This window comes from Oncorhynchus keta, chromosome 9 (assembly GCF_023373465.1).
Source record: "Oncorhynchus keta strain PuntledgeMale-10-30-2019 chromosome 9, Oket_V2, whole genome shotgun sequence".
NCBI lineage: Eukaryota > Metazoa > Chordata > Actinopteri > Salmoniformes > Salmonidae > Oncorhynchus > Oncorhynchus keta.
In genome coordinates this window covers 9,334,440-9,353,914 of record NC_068429.1, presented here as the reverse complement: position 1 = coordinate 9,353,914, position 19,475 = coordinate 9,334,440, and the positions used below count along the sequence as shown (strand labels likewise).

The following is a 19,475-nucleotide window of genomic DNA, read 5'->3' as shown; positions in this document are numbered from 1 at the left end:
TCCATTTCGCTTGATATTTTTATAGTTAAACATCAATCTGGGAATCGGTCTAATGACAAACCCATGCCTCTAAGCCCACATGTGTGGTACACCTGTACTGACTATGCGGCGGTACGACCGTCAAACCTACATTAACCAGGGTGCTTTAGGATCTGGTTTGGAGTTCTCCCTTCATTCTGCCCTGTCATACTTGGGCTGCCGTTATCTGAAATAGGGTACGGGTTAGGGTATCTAGGGTACGGATTAGGGTATCTAGGGTACGGATTAGGGTATCTAGGGTACGGGTTAGGGTATCTAGGGTTCGGGTTAGGGTATCTAGGGTACGGGTTAGGGTATCTAGGGTATGGGTTAGGGTATCTAGGGTACGGGTTAGGGTATCTAGGGTACGGGTTAGGGTATCTAGGGTATGGGTTAGGGTATCTAGGGTACGGGTTAGGGTATCTAGGGTTCGGGTTAAGGTATCTAGGGTACGGGTTAGGGTATCTACCAGAGAGCTTCAGAGCTACACCGACAAACCACATGTACTTTTAACACAGACAGGATTACATCCACACCAAACAAACCACATCTCCTTTTAACACAGACAGGATTAATCCTAACACAGACAGGATTACATCCACACCAAACAAACCACATGTCCTTCTAACACAGACAGGATTACATCCACACCAAACAAACCACATCTCCTTTTAAAACAGCCAGGATTACATCATGTTTCCCTCCGCCCTTCCTTTATTCTCAGTGGAGGTGTGTGGCGTGTTGCTCGGTGGTCTGTTCACCCTCTGCCTTATTGGTCCTGGTCATAAGTAGGGCACTAAATAGGGAAGAGGGTGCCATTTGGGACACAGCTCCTCCTTGTGACTACCTGTAAGGAAAGGCATGTGCTGAGCTTGGCCAGGGAGTGGAAGTGCCCGCGGTGTGGCTCGTTATGTCTTCCTATAAAAACCAGGGTGTGTGCATGTGTCTGTGTGTGCTGTGTGTCTGTGTGTGCTGTGTGCCTGTGTGTCTGTGTGTGCTGTGTGCATGTGTCTGTATGTGCTGTGTGCATGTGTCTGTGTGTGCTGTGTGTCTGTATGTGCTGTGTGTGCTGTGTGTCTGTGTGTCTGTGTGTGCTGTGTGTCTGTGTGTCTGTGTGTCTGTGTGTGTCTGTGTGTGCTGTTTGTCTGTGTGTCTGTGTGTGCTGTGTGTCTGTGTGTCTGTGTGTGCTGTGTGTCTGTGTGCCTGTGTGTCTGTGTGCGCTGTGTGTCTGTGTGTGCTGTGTGTCTGTGTGTCTGTGTGTGCTGTGTGTCTGTGTGTGCTGTGTGTCTGTGTGTCTGTGTGTGTCTGTGTGTGCTGTGTGTCTGTGTGTGCTATGTGGGAGAGAGAGAGAGAGGAATGTGTGAGAGTGTCTATATGTGAACAAAACACAACTTCGGGACAGATCACACAGCTTCACAAGGTTGAAAGAACAGGCCATGATATATCAGGACATGATGTAACAGGACATGATGTAACAGGACATGATGTAACAGGACATGATGTATCAAGACATGATGTATCAGGACATGATGTAACAGGACATGATGTAACAGGACATGATGTATCAGGACATGATGTAACAGGACATGATGTAACAGATCACCATGTATCAGGACATGATGTAACAGGACATGATGTAACAGGACATGATGTAACAGGACATGATGTATCAGGACATGATGTAACAGGACATGATGTAACAGGACATGATGTAACAGGACATGATGTAACAGGACATGATGTAACAGGACATGATGTATCAGGACATGATGTAACAGGACATGATGTAACAGAACACCATGTAACAGGACATGATGTAACAGGACATGATGTAACAGGTCATGATGTAACAGGTCATGATGTATCAGGACAAGATGTAACAGGACATGATGTAACAGGACATGATGTAACAGGACATGATGTAACAGGACATGATGTAACAGGACATGATGTAACAGGACATGATGTATCAGGACATGATGTAACAGGACATGATGTAACAGGACATGATGTAACAGGACATGATGTAACAGGACATGATGTAACAGGACATGATGTAACAGGACATGATGTAACAGGACATGATGTAACAGGACATGATGTAACAGGACATGATGTAACAGGACATGATGTATCCAAATGTCACAATTTTAGTCTCTCTTTGACTGTGTACTAGGCCTTTATAGTCAAAAGTAGTGTTTCTCTTTCTCTGAGACTGACTAAAACCATCGTCCTAAACACCCATCCTGCACAGAGGGCATCCTGCAGCATGTCATAGATCTGGAGGGTTACCAAAACAAACCACTAAGACTAAATGACTCAAATAAAATGCATAACGCCAATGAATTATAAGCTGGATATATAAATAGATGGAGGCAACTGATGGACGAAACTGAATTCAAATGAAAAACCCTTGTTATTGGATTGTGTTACTCAGCCATACATCACAGATTACTTGTGGTCGGTGAACTCCAGTAAGAACTAATCTGATTGGCTCATGAGTCATCATGGGAAGCCAATCAAGTCAAAGCTCACAGGCATGGAAGTCCCCTCTGGTGTTCGTGTTAAGTTGCCCCGAGACACTGATCAGGTGTCAGTTTAGCATTTTCCCCACTAATGGTTAAGGTTAAGATTGGGGAAGGGGAGGAAACTTCATCCTGGAACAGATACACAATGACCAAGTCAATAGAATGGAGTCACATGGTTAGCATTCACATGAGTGGCTTCAAGAGTTCTTATCAGCTCTGTCTTGAGAGAGACAGTAGGGATGAACAGCTGCTCCTTTAAGATATTCCTGAACCATTACATAACACATATAACTAAATTTGACCAACACATTCCTATATTGCTTCTCAAATGGCACACTATTGCCTATGTAGTGCACTACTTCTGATCAGAGTACATAGCCTAAAATCCCCGCGCTGACAAGGTAAAAGTCTGTCGTTCTGCCCCTGAACAAGGCAGTTTACCCACTGTTCCCCGGGCGCTGAAGACGTGGATATCGATTAAGGTAGCCACCCCCGCACCTCTCTGATTCAGAGGGGTTGGGGGTTAAATGCGGAAGACACATTTCAGTTGAAGGCATTCAGTTGTACAAATGGCTTTCCCTTTAGATCTCTGGTTATAAGCAGTGCACTATATAGGGAATAGTGTGCCATTTGGACGCCTTCTAGGAATGCGGTCGTCAAATTGAGTGATATTTCTTATGTAATAGTTCAGGAGTATCTTAAAGGAGCATCTCGGGGGAATGAATGTAGCATGGTTCAGGAATATCTTAAAGGGGCATCTCGGGGGAATGAATGTAGCATAGTTCAGGAGTATCTTAAAGGGGCATCTCGGGTGGAATAAATGTAGCATAGTTCAGGAGTATCTTAAAGGAGCATCTCGGGGGAATGAATGTAGCATAGTTCAGGATGTAATGAATGTATAGTTCAGGAGTATCTTAAAGGGCATCTCGGGGGAATGAATGTAGCATAGTTCAGGAGTATCTTAAAGGGCATCTCGGGGGAATGAATGTAGCATAGTTCATGGTTCAGAATGAGTATCTATCTTAAAGGGGCATCTCGGGGGAATGAATGTAGCATAGTTCAGGAGTATCTTAAAGAGTATCTTGAATGTAGGGGCATCTCGGGGAATGAATGTAGCATAGTTCAGGAGTATCTTAAAGGAGCATCTCGGGGGAATGAATGTAGCATAGTTCAGGAGTATCTTAAAGGAGCATCTCGGGGGAATGAATGTAGCATAGTTCAGGAGTATCTTAAAGGAGCATCTCGGGGGAATGAATGTAGCATAGTTCAGGAGTATCTTAAAGGAGCATCTCGGGGGAATGAATGTAGCATAGTTCAGGAGTATCTTAAAGGAGCATCTCGGGGGAATGAATGTAGCATAGTTCAGGAGTATCTTAAAGGGGCATCTCGGGGGAATGAATGTAGCATAGTTCAGGAGTATCTTAAAGGAGCATCTCGGGGGAATGAATGTAGCATAGTTCAGGAGTATCTTAAAGGAGCATCTCGGGGGAATGAATGTAGCATAGTTCAGGAGTATCTTAAAGGGGCATCTCGGGGGAATGGGGTTCAGAATCTTAAAGATGTAGTAGCATAGTTCAGGGGAGTGTATCTTAAAGGAGCATCTTGGGGGAATGAATGTAGCATAGTTCAGGAGTATCTTAAAGGAGCATCTCGGGGGAATGGGGAATGAATGTGAATGCATAGTTCAGGAGTATCTTAAAGGAGCATCTCGGGGGAATGAATGTAGTATAGTTCAGGAGTATCTTAAAGGAGCATCTCGGGGGAATGAATGTAGTATAGTTCAGGAGTATCTTAAAAGAGAATCTTGGGGGAATGAATGTAGCATGGTTCAGGAATATCTTAAAGGGGCATCTCGGGGGAATGAATGTAGTATAGTTCAGGAGTATCTTAAAGGAGAATCTCGGGGGAATGAATGTAGTATAGTTCAGGAGTATCTTAAAGGAGCATCTTGGGGGAATACAGTGCATTCGGAAAGTATTCAGACCTCTTCACATTTTACACATTTTGTTACGTTACAGCCTTATTCTAAAATGGATTAAATAGTATTTTCCCTTCTCATCAATCTACACACAATACCCCCGTAATGACAAAGCAAAAACAGCTTTTTAGAATTTTTAGCAAATTTATTACAAACAAAAAAATGAAAATATCACATTTATATTATAAGTATTCAGTCCCTTTACTGAATACTTTGTTGAAGCACCTTTGGCAGTGATAACAGCCTCGAGTCTTCTAGGGTAGAGCCTATCAAGCACTGTCAGGTTCGACGGGGAGCGTCACGAGAAAGCTATTTTCAGGTCTCTCCAGAGATGTTCGATCGGGTTCAAGTCCGGGCTCTAGCTGGGCCACTCAAGGACATTCAGAGACTTGTCCCGAAGCCACTCCTGCATTGTCTTGGCTGCGTGCTTAAGGTTGTTGTCACATTAGAAGGTGAACCTTAGCCCCAGTCTGAGGTCCTGAGCACTCTGAAGCATGTTTTCATCAAGGATCTCTCTGTACTTTGCTCCGTTCATTTCCCCCTCGATCCTGACTAGTATCCCAGTCCCTGCAGCTGAAAAACATCCCCACAGCATGATACTGTGTTATAAATGGTTTACTCCATGTGTAACTCTGTGTTGTCTGTTCACACTGCTATGCTTTATCTTGGCCAGGTCGCAGTTGCAAATGAGAATTTGTTCTCAACTAGCCTACCTGGTTAAATAAAGGTGAAATAAAATAAAGAAAAAACATAGAGATGGTATTGGCCAGGTGATGAGCAGTGCCTAGTTTCCTCCAGACGTGACGCTTGGCATTCAAGCCAAAGAGTTCAATCATGGTTTTGGGGCGGCAGGTAGCCTAGTGGTTAGAGCATTGGGCAAGTAACCAAAAGGATGCTAGATCGATTCTGTACTTAACCCACTGTTCCTAAGCCGTCATTGTAAATAAGAATTTGTTCTTAACTGACTTTCCTAGTTAAATAAAGGTTAAATAAAATAATTAATAAATACTTGGTTCCATCTGACCAGAGAATCTTGTTTCTCATGGTCAGAGTCCTTTAGGTGCCTTTTGGCAAACTCAAAGCGGGCTGTCATGTGCCTTTTACTGAGGAGTGGCTTCCGTATGGCCACTCTACCATAAAGGCCTGAATGGTGGATGGTTGTCTTTCTGGAATGTTCTCCCATCTCCACAGAGGAACTCTGGAGCTCTGTCAGAGTGACCATCTTGTTCTTGGTCACCTCCCTGACCAAGATCCTTCTATCCCGATTGCTCAGTTTGGCCTGGCTGTCAAGCTCTAGGAAGAGACTTGGTAGTTCCAAACTTCTTCCATTAAAGAATGATGGAGGCCACTGTGTTCTTGGGGACCTTCAATGCTGCAGACATATTTTGGTCTCCTTCCACAGATCTGTGCCTTGACATGTGGAAACATCTCAAGGATGATCAATGGAAACAGGATGCACTTGAGCTCAATTTCAAGTCTCATAGCAAAGGGTCTGAAAACGTATGTAAATGAGCTATTTCTGTTTTTTATTTTTAATACATTTGTACAAAAAAATGTCTAAACCCCATTTTTCCGCTTTGTCATTACGTGGCATTGTGTCCAGATTGATGAGGAAATGTTTTATTTAATCCATTTTAGAATAAAGCTGTAACGTAACAAAATGTGGAAAAAGTCAAGAAGTCCAAATACTTGCCAAATGTGCTGGATGTTAAAGGAGCAGCTGAGAGGAATGGGTGACCAAGAATCATAGCGTATGCAGTCTAACTATTAACTATTAACACGACTAACTATAATTGATTAGTAACACTACTAACTAGCAACTATTAACACTAACTATAAACTATTAACACTAACTATAAACAATACCTATTAACACTACGAACTATAAAAAGTGAACTAGTAACACTACTAACGATCATCTATTAACACAAAACTATACATGATTAACTATTAACACTAACTATAAACAATACCTATTAACACTACTAACTATAAACAAGTAGCTTTTAACACTAACTATAAACAATACCTATTAACACTATCTATAAACTATTAACACTACTAACGATCAACTATTAACACTAACTATAAACTATTAACACTACTAACTATCAACTATCAACTTTTAACACTATTAACAATAAACAATCAACTTTGAACAATACTAACTATGAACAAGTAACTATTAACACTACTAACTATCAACTATTAACACTACTAACTATAAACAATCAACTATTAACACTACTAACTATAAACAATCAACTATTAACACTACTAACTATAAACAATCAACTATTAACACTACTAACTATAAACTATTAACACCAACTATAAACTATTAACACTAACTATCAACTATTAACACTACTAACTATAAACTATTAACACTACTAACTATCAACTATTAACACTAACTATAAACTATTATCACTAACTATGAAATACTAACTATTAACACTACTAACTTTTTATTTTTTATTTTATTTCACCTTTATTTAACCAGGTAGGCTAGTTGAGAACAAGTTCTCATTTGCAACTGCGACCTGGCCAAGATAAAGCATAGCAGTATGAACAGACAACAACACAGAGTTACACATGGAGTAAACAATTAACAAGTCAATAACACAGTGGAAAAAAAGAAGAAAAAAAAGAGTCTATATACATTGTGTGCAAAAGGCATGAGGAGGTAGGCGAATAATTACAATTTTGCAGATTAACACTGGAGTGATAAATGATCAGATGGTCATGTACAGGTAGAGATATTGGTGTGCAAAAGAGCAGAAAAGTAAATAAATAAAAACAGTATGGGGATGAGGTAGGTAAAATTGGGTAGGCTATTTACCGATAGACTATGTACAGCTGCAGCGATCAACTATTAACACTACTAACTATCAACTATTAACACTACTAACTATAAACCATTAACACTACTAACTACTAACTATAAACCATTAACACTACTAACCATAAACTATTAACACTAACGATCAACTATTAACACTACTAACTATAAAATATTAACACTATTAACTATAAACAATCAACTATTATCACTAACTATAAACTAATAACACTAACTATAAACTATTAACACTACTAACTATAAACTATTAACACTACTAACTATAAACTATCAACTTTTAACACCAATTAACTATAAACAATCAACTTTTAACACTACTAACTATAAACAAGTAACTATTAACACTACTAACTATAAACTATTAACACTAATTATAAACTATTAACTATGAACCCTAACTATAAACTATTAACACTAACTATAAACTATTAACACTAACTATAAACTAGTACCTAGTAACACTACTAACTATCAACTATTAACACTAACTATAAACTATTAACACAAACTATAAGCGATAAACTATTAACACTAACAATAAACAATTAACTATTAACACTACTAACTATAAACAAGTAGCTAGTAGTACTACTAACGATCAACTATGAACACTAACATGACTAATTATTAACTATTAACACTAACTATAAACTAGTAGCTAGTAGTACTACTAATGATCAACTATGAACACTAACTATACATTATTAACTATTAACACTAACTATAAACAATACCTATTAACACTACTAACTATAAATGATGAACTATTAACACTAACTATAAATTATTAACTATTAACACTAACTATAAACAATGTACTACCTTCAACAGCAGCAACGGGACATTATCCTTAACATCAAGGTTACACTTTGCTTTGGCACACTGATACACACATGCTTGCAGACACAGACAAACACAGGGAGAGCTGTAATCCCACTCACCTACAGTGTCACAGGGTTCATCTTTATGCACGCAGAAATCCTTCCTGCAACATAAAACACAAAGAAACGTCAACATTCACCTGGGAAAAGACAATTTGATGCTCTGATCCGCCTTGCCCACTTGATTGGTATGGCTCAGTAGAGAGGCATCAAGGCCTGCTTATCCCCTCCGGTGGCAGAGTAGACCAAGTACCGTGGATTAGCAGGGGATATAGGAGCAGTCATCGATCCTCAAATCCTCAAAGCTGCTATAGGGGGTTAATCGGGAGTTATGTCTCAAATTCAGAAGGGAGAGCTTGGGGGTGGGGCTGGCAAAGGTTGTGACCTCTATAAAGGCAACGCCTCAGGAACCTAACCCCAGCTCTCACACATGACTGTGTAGCTGTGTGGTCGAGGATGAGGGCATGTGTGCGGTGCTTGTGTGTGTTTATGGTGAACTACAGGTACCATATAAGTTATGTACCTTAGCCCATTTCTATTTAATATACATAGAAAAGGGATTGAACAGGTTTATTATAGTTCAGTACATGAGGTATTGTTATGGCTTCAGATTTGACTTGGCTGTATTTTCAGGTGAAGAGAAATGGTCTCGTGAAGGACTGGTCTCTTCAGTCTTTGTCTTGATTTTTTAAATGAACCGCAGGAAAACTATTCACTGTTATCATTATTATGATAATGATAACTTTTCCCTTTGGCAGATGTTGTTACTCATGTTCTCAGTCTTTTCAGGATAAACCCTTGGTGTGTGTGTCTTGCACGCCAAACGCTCAGTCAGTATGTGTGTGTGTGTGTGTGTGTGTGTGTGTGTGTGTGTGTGTGTGTGTGTGTGTGTGTGTGTGTGTGTGTGTGTGTGTGTGTGTGCGTGTGTGTGTGTGCGTGTGCGTGCGTGCGTGCGTGCGTGCGTGCGTGCGTGCGTGCGTGCGTGCGTGCGTGTGTGCGTGCGTGCGTGCGTGTGTGTGTGTGTGTGTGTGTGTGTGTGTGTGTGTACACGTGAGTGTGTGCACACGCGAGTCTACCGTACGACAGTGGCAAGTGCATTTAGCACAAACACAGGTGGGAATGTGTCACACTAACCCTCTGAAGGGACCCAAACACTCCCCACTATCTCTCTGAGGAGGCTCTAACCCACCACACTAACCCTCTGACGAGACCCTAACCATTCACACTAACCCTCTGAAGGGACCCAAACACTCCCCACTATCTCTCTGAGGAGGCCCTAACCCACCACACTAACCCTCTGACGAGACCCAAACCATTCACACTAACCCTCTGAAGGGACCCAAACACTCCCCACTATCTCTCTGAGGAGGCCCAAACCATTCACACTAACCCTCTGAAGGGACCCAAACACTCCCCACTATCTCTCTGAGGAGGCCCTAACCCACCACACTAACCCTCTGACGAGACCCTAACCATTCACACTAACCCTCTGAGGGGACCCAACACTCCCCACTATCTCTCTGAGGAGGCCCTAACCCACCACACTAACCCTCTGACGAGACCCAAACCATTCACACTAACCCTCTGAGGGGAATGGGGCCAGCTCTTTTATCTGACAACCTTCCGCGCTGCGCCAACATCAAACACCTGCTTGCTCAGAATCACCCATCAGAGCACTGAGACCTATCAACAGGTCCGAATCAGATTCTGACTCCAGCCAGCTCTTTTCGGAGGGGATTTAAAACTAAACTGGACGGATAATTTGACTGGCCAAATAATTCAAAAGCTTAGTCCCAAATGGCATTCTATTCCCAAGGAACTGGTTAAAGGTAGTGCACTATATAGGGAATAGAGGGCTATTTGGGACACAGCGGGTCGTACGTGATCACTGCCCATTAACAGCTTAATTGAAATGAAAACCAAAAAGACTGCATGTTCTGAGTCAGCATCGAGTGCCGAAATACTTTCCCATGAAGTTGACTGAGTCCTCTCTCTGTTAATACCTCAAAACATGAAGGTCTCTCTGTTAATACCTCATGACATACCTCGTCCCATAGGGCGGTGCACAATTGGCCCAGTGTCGTCCGGGTTAGGGTTTGGCCGGGGTAGGCCGTCATTGTAAATAAGAATTTGTTCTTATTCTGACTTGCCTAGTTAAATAAAGGGGTCTCTGTGTTAATACCTCATGACATGGAGGTTTCGCTGTTAATAGGTCTCTCTGTTAATCTCTGTTAATTAATACCTCATGACATGGAGGTCTCTCTGTTAATACCTCATGACATGGAGGTCTCTCTGTTAATATATCATGACATGGAGGTCTCTCTGTTAATACCTCATGACATGGAGGTCTCTCTGTTAATACCTCATGACATGGAGGTCTCTCTGTTAATACCTCATGACATGGAGGTCTCTCTGTTAATATATCATGACATGGAGGTCTCTCTGTTAATACCTCATGACATGGAGGTCTCTCTGTTAATACCTCATGACATGGAGATCTCTCTGTTAATATATCATGACATGGAGATCTCTCTGTTAATACCTCATGACATGGAGGTCTCTCTGTTAATACCTCATGACATGGAGATCTCTCTGTTAATATATCATGACATGGAGGTCTCTCTGTTAACCTCTTGAACCTCTGGGGGCAGTATTTCATTTTTGGATGAAAAACGTTCCCGTTTTAAACACAATATTTTGTCACGAAAAGATGCTCGAAGATGCATATAATTGACAGCTTTGGAAAGAAAACACTCTGACGTTTCCAAAACTGCAAAGATATTGTCTGTGAGTGCCACAGAACTAATGCTACAGGCGAAACCAAGATGACATTTCATACAGGAAGTGAGCCAGATTTTGAATGCGCTGTGTTCCAATGTCTCCTTATATTTTTGCGACTGCACTTGAAGAAACTTCTTGACATTTTCCTCAGTTACTGACCTTCATGTCTTAAATTAATGATGGACTGCCGTTTCTTGTCGCTTATTTGAGCTGTTATTTGAGCTGTTCTTGCCATAATATGGATTTGGTCTTTTACCAAATAGGGCTATCTTCTGTATACCAACCCTACCTTGTCACAACACTGATTGTCTCAAATGCATTAAGAAGGAAAGAAATTCCACAAATTAACTTTTAATAAGGCACACCTGTTAATTGAAATGCATTCCAGGTGACTATCTCATGAAGCTGGTTGAGAGAATGCCAAGAGTGTGCAAAGCTGTCATCAAGGCAGAGGGAAGCTACTTTGAAGAATCTCAAATATAAAATTATTTTTGATTTGTTTCGCACTTTTTTGGCTACTACATGATTCCATATGTTCTATTTCAAAGTGTTGATGTCTTCACAATTATTCTACAATGTAGAAAATAGTAAAAATAAAGAAAAACCCTTGAATGAGTAGGTGTGTCCACACTTTTGACTGGTACTGTATGAATAGCTGCTTGTAGGAACTGACCTTTCGAATGCGGAGTCTGTTTATTATTTTGCAGTACTACCTAGGTATTGGACAGTGGAATGGGTAAAGGTGTTGATGGGCAGGTGACGTGACCAATAGCTGGCCTGTTGGGTGTGTTCTAAATGTATGTCACGCCTGCAGGAGATCAGACATGCCTGGACACTTTGGGGATAAATGACCAGTACATATTTAAAAGTAATGCACGCACTTCCAGCGATTTTCCAGGTACAGGATTCAAAAGATTACATAATAGAAAATAAATCGATTACACAGGGCGAAAAAATTGCACAGAAATAAAGTATATGGGAGTGTGTGTGTGGGTATCTATTTATTTTCTTTGAACAGTGCTTGCAATGGATACAGTACCGTGTGATTAGAATGGCCGTGTCCACAGAGGGTAGGTCCTCCCTCCACCGAGTGCTGAAGTCTGACATCACACTCTTCTTCCCATACTCCTCCTGCTGCCAACGACAGAAACTCTCCAGCATCTTCTCACCATGGTGACCAATGTACATGTCTGACTGCACAGACAGACAGACAGACAGACAGACAGACAGACAGACAGACAGACAGACAGACAGACAGACAGACAGACAGACAGACAGACAGACAGACAAAATGAGATGGGTATACATTTTATTCATTGTTTTGACCTGCCTGTTTATGATGTATTCATGACATGACATTGGAAATAAAATCAACCTTGTTGTAGAATATAGAAGTTAAGTTATTCTGTGTTACTCTACTTGTAGGTTATGTCTCATACTGTACAATTTAAGTAGTGTAAGCATGATGTTTCTTACTGGTGTTTCGTGAAGCAGCACAAGTTTAGTCAATCTGATATTAATCTGTATTCCCAGGCTCTTGTGCTGAAACAAGTTGAAAACCTGTAAAAGGAATGGATATTATTTAAAACCCTTGTAATAACACAGCAACAAAATGATGTCGCTGTATAGCAACAACATACCTATCCCATCCTTTCAGTTGTATTCAAGTGCCTAGGGTAGGGGTTTTAGAGGAGGTTTCTGGACAGGACCAGGAAAGTACAGGGGGATAGAGGTAGGGTAAGGGCAGGGGTGTCCCGGGGGTCACATTGGGTCTCCAACTAATGTGTCCTCTATCCATCGTTTTTGGGGGAATTGTCTATGCTCCCTGACTGTCTAGCTTTCATTTGGGTGATTATTAGCTGCACAAAGTCAAGACACTGTATGAATGTAGGTCCATGATCATTTATACACAGTTTCCAATTGGTTTTTAGTTATTTTACTCAAACCACCCGCGGGCTGTATGTTTGACACCCATGGTTTAAGGGGTAGGTTGTTTCTGGACAGGACCAGAGAACAGAGACACATACCCATAGATATCTTATTCAATGATAATGATGATGTATAGTACAATATATTCATAGTAGGTTCTATGTAAGTCTGTACACATACCATATTCATGATGGTGAGGATGAATCGTTTGGCTGCCTCTGAGCCGTGGTAGCTGACCATAGCTGGGTCGGCCACCACCACAGTCTCCACGTTGTACTCGTGGAGTAGTTTATACAAGTACCGTTTCCCTCTGCCTCCCTCAGACGGCTTCCTGTTCTTACTCTTCTGTCTTTCTGTAAATAAACAGAGAAAAATGACAACGCTTATCGTGACGCTTCCCATAACGCCCTGTAGTCAAATTGTAGTTGTTGACGTAGGCATTACATAAATGCTTGTGTACTGCTCATGAATGTGTTATGGAGTCATTTTAATGTGTTATAGAGTCCTTATGACTGTGTTATGGAGTCCTTATGACTGTGTTATGAAGTCCTTATGAATGTGTTATGGAGTCCTTATGAATGTGTTATGTAATCCTTATGACTGTGTTATGGAGTCCTTATGACTGTGTTATGGAGTCCTTATGAATGTGTTATGTAATCCTTATGAATGTGTTATGTAATCCTTATGACTGTGTTATGGAGTCCTTATGAATGTGTTATGGAGTCCTTATGAATGTGTTATGGAGTCTTTATGAATGTGTTATGTAATCCTTATGAATGTGTTATGGAGTCCTTATGAATGTGTTATAGAGTCCTTATGAATGTGTTATGTAATTCTTATGACTGTGTTATGGAGTCCTTATGAATGTGTTATGGAGTCCTTATGAATGTGTTATGAAATCCTTATGAATGTGTTATGGAGTCCTTATGAATGTGTTATGGAGTCCTTATGAATGTGTTATGAAGTCCTTATGAATGTGTTATGGAGTCCTTATGAATGTGTTATGGAGTCCTTATGAATGTGTTATGTAATCCTTATGAATGTGTTATGGAGTCCTTATGAATGTGTTATGGAGTCCTTATGAATGTGTTAAGTAATCCTTATGAATGTGTTATGAAGTCCTTATGAATGTGTTATGGAGTCCTTATGAATGTGTTATGTAATCCTTATGAATGTGTTATGGAGTCCTTATGAATGTGTTATGTAATCCTTATGTAATTCCTATTCAAATAGTGTTAGCCCATGTAGTTACTAGAGTATAACCCGAGTGTAAGTAGTCAGTATAACATTGTTAACTAGTATAACCAGAGTGTAACTAGTCAGTATAACATGGTAACTATAATATCCAGAGTACAACTAGTCAGTATAACATGGTAACTAGTATAACCAGAGTGTAACTAGTCAGTATAACATGGTAACTAGTATAACCAGACTATACTAGTCAGCATAACATGGTAACTAGTATAACCAGACTATACTAGTCAGCATAACATGGTAACTAGTATAACCAGACTATACTAGTCAGCATGACATGGTAACTAGTATAATCATAGTGTAACTAGTCAGTATAACATGGTAACTAGTATAACCAGAGTGTAACTAGTCAGTATAACATGGTAACTAGTATAACCAGAGTGTAACTAGTCAGTATAACATGGTAACTAGTATAACCAGAGTGTAACTAGTCAGTATAACATGGTAACTATAATATCCAGAGTACAACTAGTCAGTATAACATGGTAACTAGTATAACCAGAGTGTAACTAGTCAGTGTAACATGGTAACTAGTATAACCAGACTATACTAGTCAGCATAACATGGTAACTAGTATAACCAGACTATACTAGTCAGCATAACATGGTAACTAGTATAACCAGACTTTACTAGTCAGCATGACATGGTAACTAGTATAATCATAGTGTAACTAGTCAGTATAACATGGTAACTAGTATAACCAGAGTGTAACTAGTCAGTATAACATGGTAACTAGTATAACCAGAGTGTAACTAGTCAGTATAACATGGTAACTAGTATAACCAGAGTGTAACTAGTCAGTATAACATGGTAACTATAATATCCAGAATACAACTAGTCAGTATAACATTGTAACTAGTATAACCAGAGTGTAACTAGTCAGTATAACATGGTAACTAGTATAACCAGACTATACTAGTCAGCATAACATGGTAACTAGTATAATCATAGTGTAACTAGTCAGTATAACATGGTAACTAGTATAACCAGACTATACTAGTCAGTAACATGGTAGCGAGTATAATCATAGTGTAACTAGTCAGTATAACATGGTAACTAGTATAACCAGAGTGTAACTAGTCAGTAACATGGTAACTAGTATAATCATAGTGTAACTAGTCAGTATAACATGGTAACTAGTATAACCAGAGTGTAACTAGTCAGTAACATGGTAACTAGTATAATCATAGTGTAACTAGTCAGTATAACATGGTAACTAGTATAACCAGAGTGTAACTAGTCAGTAACAAGGTAACTAGTATAATCATAGTGTAACTAGTCAGTATAACATGGTAACTAGTATAACCAGAGTGTAACTAGTCAGTAACATGGTAACTAGTATAATCATAGTGTAACTAGTCACTATAACATGGTAACTAGTATAATCATAGTGTAACTAGTCAGTATAACATGGTAACTAGTATAACCAGAGTGTAACTAGTCAGTAACATGGTAACTAGTATAATCATAGTGTAACTAGTCAGTATAACATGGTAACTAGTATAACCAGAGTGTAACTAGTCAGTAACACGGTAACTAGTATCATCATAGTGTAACTAGTCAGTAACATGGTAACTAGTATAACCAGAGTGTAACTAGTCAGTAACATGGTAACTAGTATAACCAGAGTGTAACTAGTCAGTAACAAGGTAACTAGTATAATCATAGTGTAACTAGTCAGTATAACATGGTAACTAGTATAACCAGAGTGTAACTAGTCAGTAACATGGTAACTAGTATAATCATAGTGTAACTAGTCAGTATAACATGGTAACTAGTATAACCAGAGTGTAACTAGTCAGTAACAAGGTAACTAGTATAATCATAGTGTAACTAGTCAGTATAACATGGTAACTAGTATAACCAGACTATACTAGTCAGTAACATGGTAGCGAGTATAATCATAGTGTAACTAGTCAGTATAACATGGTAACTAGTATAACCAGAGTGTAACTAGTCAGTAACATGGTAACTAGTATAATCATAGTGTAACTAGTCAGTATAACATGGTAACTAGTATAACCAGAGTGTAACTAGTCAGTAACATGGTAACTAGTATAATCATAGTGTAACTAGTCAGTATAACATGGTAACTAGTATAACCAGAGTGTAACTAGTCAGTAACAAGGTAACTAGTATAATCATAGTGTAACTAGTCAGTATAACATGGTAACTAGTATAACCAGAGTGTAACTAGTCAGTAACATGGTAACTAGTATAATCATAGTGTAACTAGTCAGTATAACATGGTAACTAGTATAACCAGAGTGTAACTAGTCAGTAACATGGTAACTAGTATAATCATAGTGTAACTAGTCAGTATAACATGGTAACTAGTATAACCAGAGTGTAACTAGTCAGTAACACGGTAACTAGTATCATCATAGTGTAACTAGTCAGTAACATGGTAACTAGTATAACCAGAGTGTAACTAGTCAGTAACATGGTAACTAGTATAACCAGAGTGTAACTAGTCAGTAACAAGGTAACTAGTATAATCATAGTGTAACTAGTCAGTATAACATGGTAACTAGTATAACCAGAGTGTAACTAGTCAGTAACATGGTAACTAGTATAATCATAGTGTAACTAGTCAGTATAACATGGTAACTAGTATAACCAGAGTGTAACTAGTCAGTAACAAGGTAACTAGTATAATCATAGTGTAACTAGTCAGTATAACATGGTAACTAGTATAACCAGACTATACTAGTCAGTAACATGGTAGCGAGTATAATCATAGTGTAACTAGTCAGTATAACATGGTAACTAGTATAACCAGAGTGTAACTAGTCAGTAACATGGTAACTAGTATAATCATAGTGTAACTAGTCAGTATAACATGGTAACTAGTATAACCAGAGTGTAACTAGTCAGTAACATGGTAACTAGTATAATCATAGTGTAACTAGTCAGTATAACATGGTAACTAGTATAACCAGAGTGTAACTAGTCAGTAACAAGGTAACTAGTATAATCATAGTGTAACTAGTCAGTATAACATGGTAACTAGTATAACCAGAGTGTAACTAGTCAGTAACATGGTAACTAGTATAATCATAGTGTAACTAGTCACTATAACATGGTAACTAGTATAATCATAGTGTAACTAGTCAGTATAACATGGTAACTAGTATAACCAGAGTGTAACTAGTCAGTAACATGGTAACTAGTATAATCATAGTGTAACTAGTCAGTATAACATGGTAACTAGTATAACCAGAGTGTAACTAGTCAGTAACACGGTAACTAGTATCATCATAGTGTAACTAGTCAGTAACATGGTAACTAGTATAACCAGAGTGTAACTAGTCAGTAACATGGTAACTAGTATAACCAGAGTGTAACTAGTCAGTAACAAGGTAACTAGTATAATCATAGTGTAACTAGTCAGTATAACATGGTAACTAGTATAACCAGAGTGTAACTAGTCAGTAACATGGTAACTAGTATAATCATAGTGTAACTAGTCAGTATAACATGGTAACTAGTTTAACCAGAGTGTAACTAGTCAGTAACAAGGTAACTAGTATAATCATAGTGTAACTAGTCAGTATAACATGGTAACTAGTATAACCAGAGTATAACTAGTCAGTAACAAGGTAACTAGTATAATCATAGTTTAACTAGTCAGTATAACATGGTAACTAGTATAACCAGAGTTTAACTAGTCAGTAACAAGGTAACTAGTATAATCATAGTGTAACTAGTCAGTATAACATGGTAACTAGTATAACCAGAGTGTAACTAGTCAGTAACATGGTAACTAGTATAATCATAGTCTAACTAGTCAGTATAACATGGTAACTAGTATAACCAGAGTGTAACTAATCAGTAACAAGGTAACTAGTATAATCATAGTGTAACTAGTCAGTATAACATGGTAACTAGTATAACCAGAGTGTAACTAGTCAGTAACAAGGTAACTAGTATAATCATAGTGTAACTAGTCAGTATAACATGGTAACTAGTATAACCAGAGTGTAACTAGTCAGTAACAAGGTAACTGGTATAATCATAGTGTAACTAGTCAGTATAACATGGTAACTAGTATAACCAGAGTGTAACTAGTCAGTATAACATGGTAACTAGTATAACCAGACTATACTAGTCAGCATAACATGGTAACTAGTATAACCAGAGTGTAACTAGTCAGTAACATGGTAACTAGTATAACCAGAGTGTAACTAGTCAGTAACATGGTAACTAGTATAACCAGAGTGTAACTAGTCAGTAACAAGGTAACTAGTATAATCATAGTGTAACTAGTCAGTATAACATGGTAACTAGTATAACCAGAGTGTAACTAGTCAGTAACAAGGTAACTAGTATAATCATAGTGTAACTAGTCAGTATAACATGGTAACTAGTATAACCAGAGTGTAACTAGTCAGTAACATGGTAACTAGTATAATCATAGTCTAACTAGTCAGTATAACATGGTAACTAGTATAACCAGAGTGTAACTAATCAGTAACAAGGTAACTAGTATAATCATAGTGTAACTAGTCAGTATAACATGGTAACTAGTATAACCAGAGTGTAACTAGTCAGTAACAAGGTAACTAGTATAATCATAGTGTAACTAGTCAGTATAACATGGTAACTAGTATAACCAGAGTGTAACTAGTCAGTAACAAGGTAACTGGTATAATCATAGTGTAACTAGTCAGTATAACATGGTAACTAGTATAACCAGAGTGTAACTAGTCAGTATAACATGGTAACTAGTATAACCAGACTATACTAGTCAGCATAACATGGTAACTAGTATAACCAGAGTGTAACTAGTCAGTAACATGGTAACTAGTATAACCAGAGTGTAACTAGTCAGTAACATGGTAACTAGTATAACCAGAGTGTAACTAGTCAGTAACAAGGTAACTAGTATAATCATAGTGTAACTAGTCAGTATAACATGGTAACTAGTATAACCAGAGTGTAACTAGTCAGTAACAAGGTAACTAGTATAATCATAGTGTAACTAGTCAGTATAACATGGTAACTAGTATAACCAGAGTGTAACTAGTCAGTAACATGGTAACTAGTATAATCATAGTGTAACTAGTCAGTAACATGGTAACTAGTATAACCAGAGTGTAACTAGTCAGTATAACAAAGGAACACAGAACAATGGGTGGAATGTTTGTCAAATGAAACTGGTCAGATTCTGTTTAAAATCAGCTACAAGTGTATTGACACTGTAGTTCCATGTAACTGCATGTAACTGCCTAGTATCT

The 19,475-nt window shown here is 38.8% G+C and overlaps 1 protein-coding gene across 2 annotated transcripts in view; it reads right to left on the bottom strand.

The window, feature by feature from the left end:
• The window catches only part of LOC118375301 (A disintegrin and metalloproteinase with thrombospondin motifs 19-like), a 144,179-nt gene that overhangs the window by 104,674 nt on the left and 20,030 nt on the right, over positions 1-19,475 (bottom strand). For both annotated transcript variants that reach the window (XM_052525097.1, XM_052525098.1), the window contains exons 4-7: positions 13,162-13,334; positions 12,529-12,612; positions 12,092-12,246; positions 8,332-8,375 (exon numbers count right to left, since the gene is read on the bottom strand). In XM_052525097.1, the coding sequence (XP_052381057.1) occupies positions 8,332-8,375; positions 12,092-12,246; positions 12,529-12,612; positions 13,162-13,334 (456 nt within the window). The remainder of the gene's footprint in view (positions 1-8,331; positions 8,376-12,091; positions 12,247-12,528; positions 12,613-13,161; positions 13,335-19,475) is intronic.